This window comes from Jaculus jaculus, chromosome 5, assembly GCF_020740685.1.
Source record: "Jaculus jaculus isolate mJacJac1 chromosome 5, mJacJac1.mat.Y.cur, whole genome shotgun sequence".
Classification (NCBI taxonomy): Eukaryota; Metazoa; Chordata; class Mammalia; order Rodentia; family Dipodidae; genus Jaculus; species Jaculus jaculus.
Genome location: NC_059106.1, coordinates 103,256,644 through 103,269,495, shown reverse-complemented (window position 1 = coordinate 103,269,495; position 12,852 = coordinate 103,256,644). Strand labels below are relative to the sequence as shown.

Here is a 12,852-nt window from a genome sequence, read left to right as displayed (position 1 = left end):
GTGGGGGCTGCTGATGGGCCCCGCACTCCTTCGATGACTCGGAGAAGTCCCGTTGTATCAGAGTAAGATGGACGGTAGCTTTGATTGTGATTGTGGTGAGCTGGAGCCACCTGATCACTAACAAGACATCTTCCACCAGCAGTCACCAGGGCTTCCTGTTGAAATACATCAACAAAGGAAGAAAAGCAAAACGGAAATAGTGCTTGCCAGCACCTTAGAATGCTGCTGCTCAGGGCCAGTCCAACACTGAATGTATCTGCACTGCGAGGCAGATGTTCGTAGAAAGCTGTGGGGCGCATATTTATTCACATTTTGTTAAATGTTAAGTCGTTTAGCACAGTAAATCTGAGTGCATAGTATGTCATTTCATTCCGTTTGAGTTTCTTGAGTGTTTTCTTTAAATGTCTGCGGAGTTGCTGCCCCCTTTTTGAACTATGAGTACTGCAATCTTTTTCATTCTCAGTATGAGTAGAGATTTTTGAGCTTTAATCCAAGGGGAACTCAACGGCCTGGCTGGCATATGCAATGAACATCAAGACACCATCTTGCTGCGGAAGCTTAGTTATTTTTATTCTCCCCTTTTGAGAGATCTTTCCTTTTGATGCCAGTTTTCTTCCTTGTTTACACAAGTTCAGCAATTCGAAAGGAAAAGGCAATAGTGAAGGTTTCAAAATGGCTGAGAAATTTGAAAGTCTCATGAACATTCATGGCTTTGATCTGGGCTCCAGGTACATGGACTTGAAACCACTGGGCTGTGGAGGCAATGACTTGGTTTTTTCTGCTGTAGACAACGACTGTGACAAGAGAGTAGCCATCAAGAAAATTGTCCTTACTGATCCCCAGAGTGTCAAACATGCACTCCGTGAAATCAAAATTATTAGAAGACTTGATCACGACAACATTGTGAAGGTGTTTGAAATTCTTGGTCCCAGTGGAAGCCAGTTAACAGATGATGTGGGCTCCCTCACAGAGCTGAACAGCGTCTACATTGTTCAGGAGTACATGGAGACAGACTTGGCCAATGTGCTGGAACAGGGCCCCTTACTGGAAGAGCATGCCAGGCTCTTCATGTACCAGCTGCTACGTGGGCTCAAGTATATCCACTCTGCAAACGTGCTGCACAGAGATCTCAAGCCAGCTAATCTTTTCATTAACACTGAAGACTTGGTGCTGAAGATAGGTGACTTTGGGCTTGCGTGGATCATGGATCCTCACTATTCCCATAAGGGTCATCTTTCTGAAGGGTTGGTTACTAAATGGTACAGATCTCCACGTCTTTTACTTTCTCCTAATAATTACACTAAAGCCATTGACATGTGGGCTGCAGGCTGCATCTTTGCTGAAATGCTGACTGGTAAAACCCTCTTTGCAGGTGCACATGAACTTGAACAGATGCAACTGATTTTAGAGTCTATTCCTGTTGTACATGAGGAAGATCGCCAGGAGCTTCTCAGAGTAATTCCAGTTTACATTAGAAACGACATGACTGAGCCACATAGACCATTAACTCAGCTGCTTCCGGGAATTAGTCGAGAAGCACTGGATTTCCTGGAACAGATTCTGACGTTTAGCCCCATGGATCGGTTGACAGCGGAAGAGGCGCTCTCCCACCCGTACATGAGCATATACTCCTTTCCCACTGATGAACCCATTTCGAGTCATCCTTTCCACATTGAAGATGAAGTTGATGATATTTTGCTTATGGATGAAACTCATAGTCATATTTATAACTGGGAAAGGTATCATGATTGCCAGTTCTCAGAGCATGACTGGCCTATTCATAACAACTTTGATATAGATGAAGTTCAGCTTGACCCAAGAGCCATGTCTGATGTCACTGATGAAGAAGACGTACAAGTTGACCCTCAGAAATACTTGGATGGAGACCGAGAAAAGTACCTGGAAGATCCGGCTTTTGACACCAATTACTCTACTGAGCCCTGCTGGCAGTACCCGGATCATCATGAAAACAAGTACTGTGACCTGGAGTGTAGCCATACTTGTAACTACAAAACGAGGTCATCATCATATTTAGATAATTTGGTTTGGAGAGAGAGTGAGGTTAACCATTACTATGAACCCAAACTCATTATAGATCTTTCCAATTGGAAAGAACAAAGCAAAGAGAAATCTGATAAGAAAGGCAAGTCAAAGTGTGAAAGGAATGGATTGGTTAAAGCCCAGCTAGCGCTGGAGGAGGCATCCCAGCTGGCTGGGGTAGAAAGGGAGAGGCAGGGATTTGACTTTGATTCCTTCATCGCAGGAACCGTTCAGCTCAGTTCACAGCGTGAACCTCCTGGAGTTGTTGACAAGTTAAACGACTTGAACAGCTCAGTGTCCCAACTGGAGCTGAAAGGCCTGATATCAAAGTCAGTAAGCCAGGAGAAGGAGGAGAAAGGGATGGCAAATTTGGCTCAGCTAGAGGCCTTATATCAGTCTTCTTGGGACAGCCAGTTTGTGAAGGGTGGGGAGGAGTGCTTTCTTGTCAGTCAGTTCTGCTGTGAGGCCAGGAAGGATGAACATGTGGAGAAGGAAAACACCTACACCAGTTACTTGGACAAGTTCTTTAGCAGGAAAGAAGATTCTGAGATGCTAGACACTGAGGCAGTGGAGGAAGGGAAGCTTGGGGAGAGAGGAAGTGAGGCAGGGTTTTTGAATAGCAGTGGGGAGTTCCTCTTTAACAAGCAGCTTGAGTCCATAGGCATCCCGCAGTTTCATAGTCCAGTGGGGTCACCCCTTAAGTCAATCCAGGCCACGTTAACACCTTCCACTATGAAATCGTCCCCTCAAATTCCTCATAAGACATATAGCAGCATTCTGAAACACCTGAACTAAACACTCAGCAGACATTTCTTTGTATTCTTCATGAAATGTGTTTTGTCTTTTTTTATTACTAGTGTTTAAGTCACTTTTTACTTGAATCAGAAGGTGTCATTTAGTAAGGAGTTTATTAGTTCTCAGTTTGTTAAATCCAGACTTTTTTTCTGCATGTGAGATAGTTTCATTTAACTGGCATGTCGTTTGCACACAAAAAAAGAGTAGAGCAAAATAATGCAATGCAGGAGGAGACAAAAGAAATGCACTAAGACTAGAACATTCTCACAGAACAATGACTGCTTTACAGGAAACAAAAATCTTGCCTTGAAATTTACACAGTGAGACTGTACATAATTTCATGGAAATATCTATTTTTTTTCCTGAAACATTTTTCATTCATTAGTATTTTCAAGTTTTTCATGCTGTACACATTTCTTAAAACACATGATACCAGCAGCAACTGAAAATGAATGCCGAGTTTGGTACACATGTGTTATCTACCTCAAGGTAACAGAAGTATGTGGCAAACATAAACCACCCATAGTGCGTCAGTGTGCACTTCTGTTTAGCCAGCATTTCTTGTAGTAAACTGTTCTTAAGACTCATTCATCACTATCAGTGTTCTGGTGGTCATTCTTTATAGTGAAGTGTTAATACATCACATCTTATTTATTTTAGCAAATCAGTATATTTCCTGTATTTAATTATAAAAGTTAACTTAGTTTAAAATTTTATTTGCAACAACCCTTTTTCCATTTGGCACCATGGTTTGTTGCCTGTCTAGCTGAAGGCATACCGTCAGCCCTTCCTGAGGCAGTCCACGTATGTTAAGTGTTCATTTTAAGTAAAGTACTCACTGTGTATAGGAATCCGTATTTTGGAGGTGCTTGATCTATTTACAAAGAAAATTAGGAATTACTTTATTATAAAATGCTCCTAGAAGTCTTAATTGTGTTTATTTTTCAAAACCTGTAATGTTAAACTTGTGTGCATGGAAGTAATTAAGGTACATCATTATTGTAGCTTAAAAGTTGTACATGATAAGACTTTTTTTGTTTTGTTTTTACTGTATGTTTTTATTGAATGATCTATTCCCCATCCCTAGGCAAGCATGAATAAAAATTAGGTTAAATGTAAAAAAAAAAAAAAAAAATCAGATAGCTGTAGCTGCCTGGATTAACATCTGGGTCTTCTGTTCCATTGATCTACATGTCCGTCTTTGTGTCAGTATCATGCTGGGTTTGTTACTATAGCTTTGTAGTATAGCTCAAAATAGGGTATGGTGGTACTGCCAGCCAACCTTACTTTTGTTGCTCACAGTTGCTTTGGCTATTTGAGTTTTTTTGTGCTTCCAAATGAATTTAAGGATTTTTTTCTACTTCTGTGAAGAATGTTATTGGCATTCTTTTTTTTTTTTAATTTTTTTTTTTGTCTATTTTTTATTTATTTATTTGAGAGCGACAGACACAGAGAGAAAGACAGATAGAGGGAGAGAGAGAGAATGGGCGCACCAGGGCTTCCAGCCACTGCAAACGAACTCCAGATGCGTGCGCCCCCTTGTGCATCTGGCTAACGTGGGACCTGGGCAACCGAGCCTCGAACCGGGGTCCTTAGGCTTCACAGGCAAGCGCTTAACCGCTAAGCCATCTCTCCAGCCCTGTTATTGGCATTCTTATGGGGATTGCACTAAACGTGTAGATGGTTTTTGGTAAGAGTGACATTTTCACAATATTGATTGTTCCAACCCAAAAACAGGGGATGTCTTTCCATTTCCTAGTGTTTTCTTCAATTTCTCACTTGAGTGTTTTAAAGTTTTCATTACAGAGAACCTTCACATCCTTGGTTGTTTCTTTTTTTTTTTTTTTTTTTTTTTGATGTATGGTTTCACTATAGCTCAGGCTGACCTAGAATTCACTATGTAGTCTCAGGGTGGCCTCAAACTCACAGCAATCCTCCTACCTCTGCCTCCCAAGTGCTGGGACTAAAGGCATGTGCCACCTTGCCCAGCTCCTTGGTTACATTTATTCCAAGGTACTTTATTTATTTATTTATTTTGAGGCAATTGTGAATGGGAATGATTCCCAGATTTCATCCTCCCCATGTTTGTTGTTAGTATTAAAAAAAAAGCTACTGATTTCTGTGTTTATTTTGTATCCTGTTATGTTGCTAAAAGTGTTTATCAGCTCTAACAGTTTGCTGGTAGAGTCCTTAGGGTCCTTTATGTATAGAATCATATCATCTGCAAATAATGATAATTTGATCTCTTTCTTTCCAATCTATATCCTTTTTATGAGTGTCTCTTGTCTCATTGCTATAGCTAAAACATCTAGTACTATAGTAAATAAAAGTGGTGGGCTGGAGAGATGGCTTAGCGGTTAAGCGCTTGCCTGTGAAGCCTAACGACCCGGGTTCGAGGCTCGATTCCCCAGGACCCACGTTAGCCAGATGCACAAGGTGGTGCATGTGTCTGGAGTTCGTTTGCAGTGACTGGAGGCCCTGGCTCATCCATTCTCTCTCTCTCTCTCTCTCTTTCTCTCTCTCTGCCTCTTTCTCTCTCTCTGTCACTGTCAAATAAATAAAAAGTAACAACAACAAAAAAATTTTTTTTAAAGTGGTGACAGTAGACACCCTTGTCTTGTTCCCGATTTTAGTAGAAAAACTTCAAGTTTTTCTCCACTTAGTATTATGTTGGTTATAGGTTTGTCATAAATAGCTCTTATTATGTTGAGATATGTTCCTTCTATTCCCAGTTTCTGTAAGACTTATCATGAAGGGAGGTTGGATTTTGTCAAATGCCTTTTCTGCATCTATTGAGATGATTATGTGATTTTTGTCCTTCAGTCCATTTATATAGTGTATTACATTTATTGATTTGCAGATGTTGAACCATCCCTGTATCTCTGGGATAAAGCCTACTTGGTCAGGGTGAATGATTTTTTTCATATATTCTTGTATTTTGTTTGCCAATATTTTGTTGAAAGTTTTTGCATCTATATTCATGAGGAATATTGGTTTGTAATTTTCTTTTTTTTGTCCTGTGTTTGTCTGGTTTTGGTATTAGGGTGATGCTGGCTTCATAGAAGAAGTTTGGTAGAATTCCTTCCTTCCTTCCTTCCTTCCTTCCTTCCTTCCTTCCTTCCTTCCTTCCTTCCTTCCTTCCTTCCTTCCTTCCTTCCTCCTCCCTCCCTCCCTCCCTCCCTCCCTCCCTCCCTCCCTCCCTCCCTCCCTCCCTTCCTCCCTCTCTCTCTTCCTTCCTTCCTTCCTTTCTCTCTCTCTCTCTCCTCCTCCTCCTCCTCCTTTTTTTGGGTTTTTTGAGGTAGGGTCTCACTCTAGCCTGGGCTGACTTGGAATTCTCTGTGTAGTCTCTGGGTGGCCTTGAATTTAAGGCAATCCTACCTCTGCCTCCTGAGTGCTGGGATTAAAAGTTTGTGTTTTGTGTACTATAGTGTATTTTAGAGAATTTCCATGCTGAGAAAATGTGTTAAAAATCTGTAAGGTCCATTTGTTCTATGACATGATTTACTTAATTTTTTTCTTTTTTAAAATGTTATTTATTGACAATTTCCATAATTGTAGATAATAACCCATGGTAATTCCCTCCCTCCCCCCACTCGCCCCTTTGAAACTCTATCATATTCCCTCCCCCTCTCAGTCTGTCTCTTTTATTTTGATGTCATGATCTTTTCTATTTTTTTAATTTATTTTTATTTTAGAGAGAGAAAAAGAGAGGGAATTGGTGCTTCAGGGCTTCAGCCACTACAATTGAACTGCAGATGCTTGCAGTACCTAATGGGCATGTTCAACATTATGGTTGCCTCACCTTTGTGCATCTGCTTATGTGGGATCTGGAGAGTTAAATATGGGTCCTTAGGCTTTGCAGGGAAGAGCCTTAACCACTAAGCCGTCTCTCCAGCCCACTTACTTTAAAAAATATTTTATTTATTTATTTGAGAGAGTGGGGGAATGAGAGAGAGAGAGAGAGAGAGAGAGAGAGAGGAAGAGGCAGATAGAGAATGGGCACACAAGGGCCTCCAGCCACTGCAAACAAACTCCAGATGCATGTGCCACCTTGTGCATCTGTCTTATTTGGGTACTGGGGAATTGAACCTGGGTCTTTAGGCTTCACAGACAAGTGCCTTAACAACCAAGCAATCTCTCTAGACTTATGACATCATTTAATCCAGATGTCTGTCTGTTTATGTTTTGCTGGGATGACCTGTTAATTGATGTGAGTAGGTTATTGAAGTCACCCACTACAATTGTGCTTGGTGTTATCTGTTATCTAATAGTGTTTGATGAAATTGGGAGCACCCATGATAGATGTGTATATGTTTAGAATTGTAATGTCTTGGTGAATTTTTCTTTTAATCAATATAAAGTGACCTTCTTTATATTTCCTCACTAATATTGGTTTTAAGTCTATCCTGTCAAAAAGTAGGATAGCAACACCTGATTGTTTCCTAGACCCTTTTGCTTGAAATACTCTAAGGTAGTATCTGTCTTTTATGGAGAGGTGAGTTTCTTGTAAGCAACAAACAGAGGGATCCTGCCTTTTTAACCCAATCTTCTGGTTGGGGCATTGAGGCCATTGATATTAAGAGTTATTATTGAAAGTCAGGCATGGTAGTGCTTGCCTTTAATGCCAGTACTTGGGAGACAGAGGTAGGAGGATCTTTGTGAGTTTGAGGCCACCCTGAGACTACATAATGACTTCTAGGTCAGCCTGAGCTAGAGTGAAACCCTACCTCAAAAAACTAAATTAAGGGCTGGAGTTCGAGGCTTGATTCCCCAGAACTCATGTTAGCCAGATGCACAAGGGGCCATATGTGTCTGGAGTTTGTTTGCAGTGGCTGGAGGCCCTGGTGTGCCCATTCTCTCTCTCAAATAAATAAAATATATTTTAAAAAGTTAAAAAGTGTTATTATTGAAAGGTATGTATTTAATTTTGCCATTCTTCTTGTTTTGTAGTGCTTAATGTTTTCCCTTTACTCTATTTTATGAACTGTTATTTGAGTAGGGTTTATTTTTTCCTGTTTCCTCTATGTGTGTTTTGCTTTCTCTTCAGCCTGAAGGATCCCTTCAAATATTTTCTGTAGAGCTGGCTTAGTGATCACATGTTCCTTTAGTCTGTTTGTATTATGGAATGTCCTTATTTCTCTGTCAATTTGGATGGACAGCTTCACTGCATAAAGTAATCTTGGTTGACAGCTGTTATCTTTCAGAACTAGAATACATCATTCCAAGCCCTTCTGGCTTTTAAAGTTTGTGTTGAGTAATCTGCTGTTATCTTGTTGGATTTGCCTTTGTTTGTGACTTGCTTTTTCTCTCTAACTGCTTTCAATATTTTTTCTTTGGTTTGCATGTTTGATAGTTTAATTACAAGATGGTGAGGAGAGGTTCTTTCCAGATTTTGTCTGTTTGGTGTTCTAAAAGCTTCTGGTATCTGCATTGGCATCTCTTTCCCAAATTGGAGGAATTTTTCTTCTATGATATTTTTGAAAACACCTACTATGGAGTGAAATTCTTCTCCTTCTACTATATCCTGGATTCTTAGGTTTGATCTTTCCATAGTGTCCCAAATATCTTGAAATTCTCATTCATACCTTCCTATTAACTTGTCTTTCTCTTTGTTGGACTGTATTAGATCTTCCATCTTGTCTTATAATTTAGAAATTCTGTTCTTTTCTTCATCCATGCTGTTGGTGAGACTTTCTATAGAGTTTTTTATTTGACATACTGGATTTTTCATTTCTAGTATTTATGGTTGGTTTTTCCTCTGTATTTCTTTTCTTTTTTCCTTCGAGGTGGGGTCTTACTCTATCTCAGGCTGACCTGGAATTTACTATGCAGTCTCCGGGTGGCTTCAAACATACAGCAATCCTTCCATCTTAGCCTCTGAGTGCTGGGATTAAAGGCATGCACCACCATGTCTGGCTCTTTCTTCAGTATTTCCATATACTTACTCATGTCTTTATTTCATCAAATTAGTTTCCTATGTCTTTGATGCCTTTGAACACAGTTATACTCATTCTTTTGAAATCTTTTTCAGGTATTTCATCTAAGTCAGTCTCACTGGAGGTCATTTCTGATAGATTTACAATTTTAGGTGGAACTATATTGTAATTTTTTTGTGTTTTTTTGTAATGTAGAGATTTTTGCATCTTGCATTAATTTGATGGTTGGGATTTTAATTATCTGCAATAGTCTTAGATGTGTACATTTGGCATTATATATCTGCTGGTAGGAGCTTAAAATGCTAGGTGTGGCTCTTAAATGAGTTTCAGAGTAACAGTAAGAGTGACCTTAGGTGTTTGGTTTGCCTGCTATGTGAGTATTCTAGTAGCCTGGGTGGAACAAAATACAGGCAAATTCTAAAATTCAACTGAACAATATACACATTTAATCAAAACCAGTATAGAATATTTATGTAAGAGTATTAAACAGATAATCTAACTAAGTCAAAGTCTCTATGGATGTGTGTTGCCCCACACCCTTAATCCTGTCAAGGGAGGCTGAGATTTCTGGTCTGTAGAGTTCCAGGTCTACCCATGGTTGATTGAAACCCTGTGTGCATGAATGACAGAAGCGACAAAGGCACTATAAATCAGGAAGCAACAAAGGACAACTCCAAAATATAGCTTATTTAAGTATGGCAAATCTGATCATCTAACAGATTTAACACATAACTTGCTCTGACATGGAAGGTGCAATTAGCATTTCCAATGCAGGCTTATATACCAGGGTTTTTTTTTTGGCACTTACTAACATGATGTAAGTAGGCCCTGTTACCTTTTGGGATTGCTTTGGTCTCACCTATGCAGCTTGTCTGCTTGGGTCCCTCTTTACTGCACTGTGGCCCCAGGTAGGCTGGCTGGGTTGGTGGCTGCTCTAATCACTGGTGCTGTGTGCTGTGTAGCTGAGCTCTCTTCTAGCGGTCTCTGGTAGTTGCTGGTACTGGCAGTTGGGTGCCAGGGGAGGCTGCGGAGGGTGCCTGAAGTTGTACTGGAGCTGCGTGGCTGGTCCCCAAGATCCTCTTCCTCACAAATTGCCTAGCTGGTTCCTGATGTCTTCTCTTTCAGGTTTGTTGAGTTTGGAAGGAGGCTGGTATGAGTGGAAAAATCCCTTCACCTGGTTTTTCTTGCAGCTCAGGCAAAGCCTAGCCGCGACAAAGGCCCACACCACTGCTGGAGAGGCTTCTGCATGCTTCTGTGGTCTCTAGATGCTCTGGGTCTCTCTTACTTCTCTGCTGTGGTTGATAATTTCTTGTTTTGCTGTTGTTTATGCTTATTTTTCCCCTATGCTGTTTTGGTGTGGCTTATACACCACATCTTATCCAGAAGTGTCCCAGTGCCACACATCTTTTTTTTTTTTTTTTTAAGGTTGGGTCTCACTCTAGCCCAGGCTGACCTGGAATTCACTCTGTAGTCTTAGGGTGGCCTTGAATTTACAGTGATCCTCCTACTTCTGCCTCCCTAGTGCTGGGATTAAAGGCATGTGCCACCGTGCTCGGCTTAATGGCACACATCTTTAATCTTAATTTTCAGGAAAGAGAGCAAGGATGATCCCTGGAAAGTTATGGTCTGCCTGGACTATATATCAAGAAAAAAGAAGTGGAGAGATGGCTCAGTGGTTAAGTAGTTTGCTTGCAAAGCCTGTCATCCTGGTTTCAATTCCCAAGCTACCCACATAGTAAACTGGATGCCAAAAGTGGTGCTAGTATCTGGTGTTCATTTTTAGCAGCAAGCCCTTGATGCCCATGGGTCCCAAACACATAAAAAGCTGGGAGCAGATTGTGGATGGTAATAGGATGCAAGGGTGAGATGTTATTCTGTCACTGAGTTTCTGAGTCTTTGTTTGTTTGTTTATTTTCGAGGTAGGGTTTCACTATAGCCAGGCTGAACTAGAATTCACTATGTAGTCTCAGGGTGGCATTGAATACATGGTGATCTTCCTACTTCTGCCTCCTGAGTGCTGGGATTAAAGTCATGCACCACCATGCTGGGCTTTCTGAGTCATTTTTAAGAAGAACAAGGAAGGAATGAAACAAGGCTGAAGTTGTGATGGTTCAAAATATTAGGCCAAAACAGATTTGGTCACATTTTTTTGTCTGTGTTCAACTGTGCATGTTGCCTATGTTCAGAGGTGATTAAGACGAGGGCTTGTTTTGTCTTGCTGCTCTATAGTCACAGAGAAGTCTTGTCTCATGTGGGTGTTCTGTAGAATTGTTTATATCCAGAAGGAGGTGTTGGCTGAGGCCCAGCTGTGACTGCCAAACCAGTGCCTGGCAACATCAAAGCTAACTGGGAAGGCCAGATGAGCTCAAGTCTCTTTTTCAAAGGTCATGCTCAACTCTGTCCAGTTGGTGGGTTCTGGAGGGTAGGGCCAGGCCTTCAGAGTTCATTGCTATGCTTCAGGAAGGGGAGTTAGAACAGAGTGTGACAGCATGGGTGATGCTCAAGAAAATTCATTGTGTAGTCAAAGGCATTGGGGACTGCACAGAAAGGGATCCTCCTGAGCGTGGTTGTGCCTCCTGTTATTCCAGTGTTTGGGAGGCAAAGGCAGGAAGACTGCTGCAAGTTTGAGGCTTGCTTGGACTATGCAGTGAGTTCCAGGCAAGCCTGAGATACAGATTGAGACACCTTGTCACCAACAAATAAACAAAACCTAGAACTGGGCATGGTAACCTATAATTCTAGTACTCAGAAAGTAGATGGAGAGCCAGTATGAGAAGTTTGAGGTCGTCTTTAGCTACACAATAAATTTGAAGCCAACCTGTGCTACATGAGACCCTGTCTTAAAACAACAACAAAGAAATATTTCTCAAGATATGGATTATAACTCTATATAGAATTTTCAACCCAGAAAGTAAATTTTCAGAGTGACAGACAAAAGAGAAGGACTTTGAATTTCTCTGTGTAGTGAGCTATGTGTGGGTAAACACAGGGTAGATAAAGGCTAGTATGCAAATCTTATTAAATGGATCCTATGGGCCATTTCCAGATGGATGTGGTCCAAAGGTGTTTTTGGTGACCAGCCTTTATCCTTCCTTGCAGAGAGGGAAAAGGAAGACATCTTTGCTCTTTTTTATTTTTTTCATATATATATATATATATATATGAAAAAAATATATAATTTATTTATTTTTTATTAATTTTAAAATTTTTATTAACATTTTCCATGATTATAAAAAAATATCCCATGGTAATTCCCTCCCTCCCCCCTGACACCATATATATTTTTTAAGGTAGGGTCTTCCTCTAGTCCAGGCTGACCTGGAACTCATCCAGTAGCCCCAGGCTACTCAAGCTCACAACAATCCTACCTCAGCATCCCAAGTGGTGGAATTAAAGGGGTATACAAGTTCTCACATATAATAGGCCAGCCTGTGTAGCTGAAGATGACCTTGAGTATCTGATCCTCCAGACTCCACTGCTCCAGAGCTGGGATGTGTGCACCACAATACCCCATTTATGTGATGTTGGTTATAGAACACAGGGCTTCATGTATGCTAGACAAGTATTCTATGCACTAAGGTACACCTCTAGCCCTGAAAGCTTAAATGTTTGATCATTATGATTATCCTTCCTGGAGAGCAATTTGTGTTCTAGATTCTTGTCTAGTCTTCTCCAAAAATCTATGCATTTTCTTAAGTTCTGAAGCTACCTTGGAGAACTGGGCATGGTGGTACAAGCCTGTCATCCCAGCTTTTGGTACGTGGAGGTAGAAGGATCAGGAGCTCAAGGCCAGCCTGGGCTACCTGAGCACCTGCCAAAACAAACAATAAAAAACCCCAAATAAAAAGATGTCTTATGAAGATACTACAAGGGTCACATAAGCTCACTGTAGACAAGCGCATGTAGGTATGTGAAGCAGGAAAGTTAAAACAGAAAAACTTATTTGAGTTACAGTTGACAGGCAGGTACTTTTGCTTGGGTAATTTTTGAAATATTAGTGTGTGGTTTAGATAATGTGCTGTGGGGCAAATTGTGGCAAGTTCTGAAGACCATTCCAGGTCCACAGACTCGGGGAGGACAC

The 12,852-nt window shown here is 40.8% G+C and overlaps 1 protein-coding gene across 1 annotated transcript; it reads left to right on the top strand.

The window, feature by feature from the left end:
* The first annotated feature begins 298 nt into the window (after window positions 1-298).
* LOC123460845 (mitogen-activated protein kinase 6-like) lies at window positions 299-3,956 on the top strand. The gene is made up of 2 exons (XM_045150774.1): window positions 299-1,372; window positions 1,538-3,956. The coding sequence occupies exons 1-2, from the start codon at window positions 673-675 to the stop codon at window positions 2,833-2,835; spliced, it is 1,998 nt and encodes a 665-aa protein (XP_045006709.1). The 5' UTR covers window positions 299-672; the 3' UTR covers window positions 2,836-3,956.
* Window positions 3,957-12,852: the final 8,896 nt, after the last annotated feature.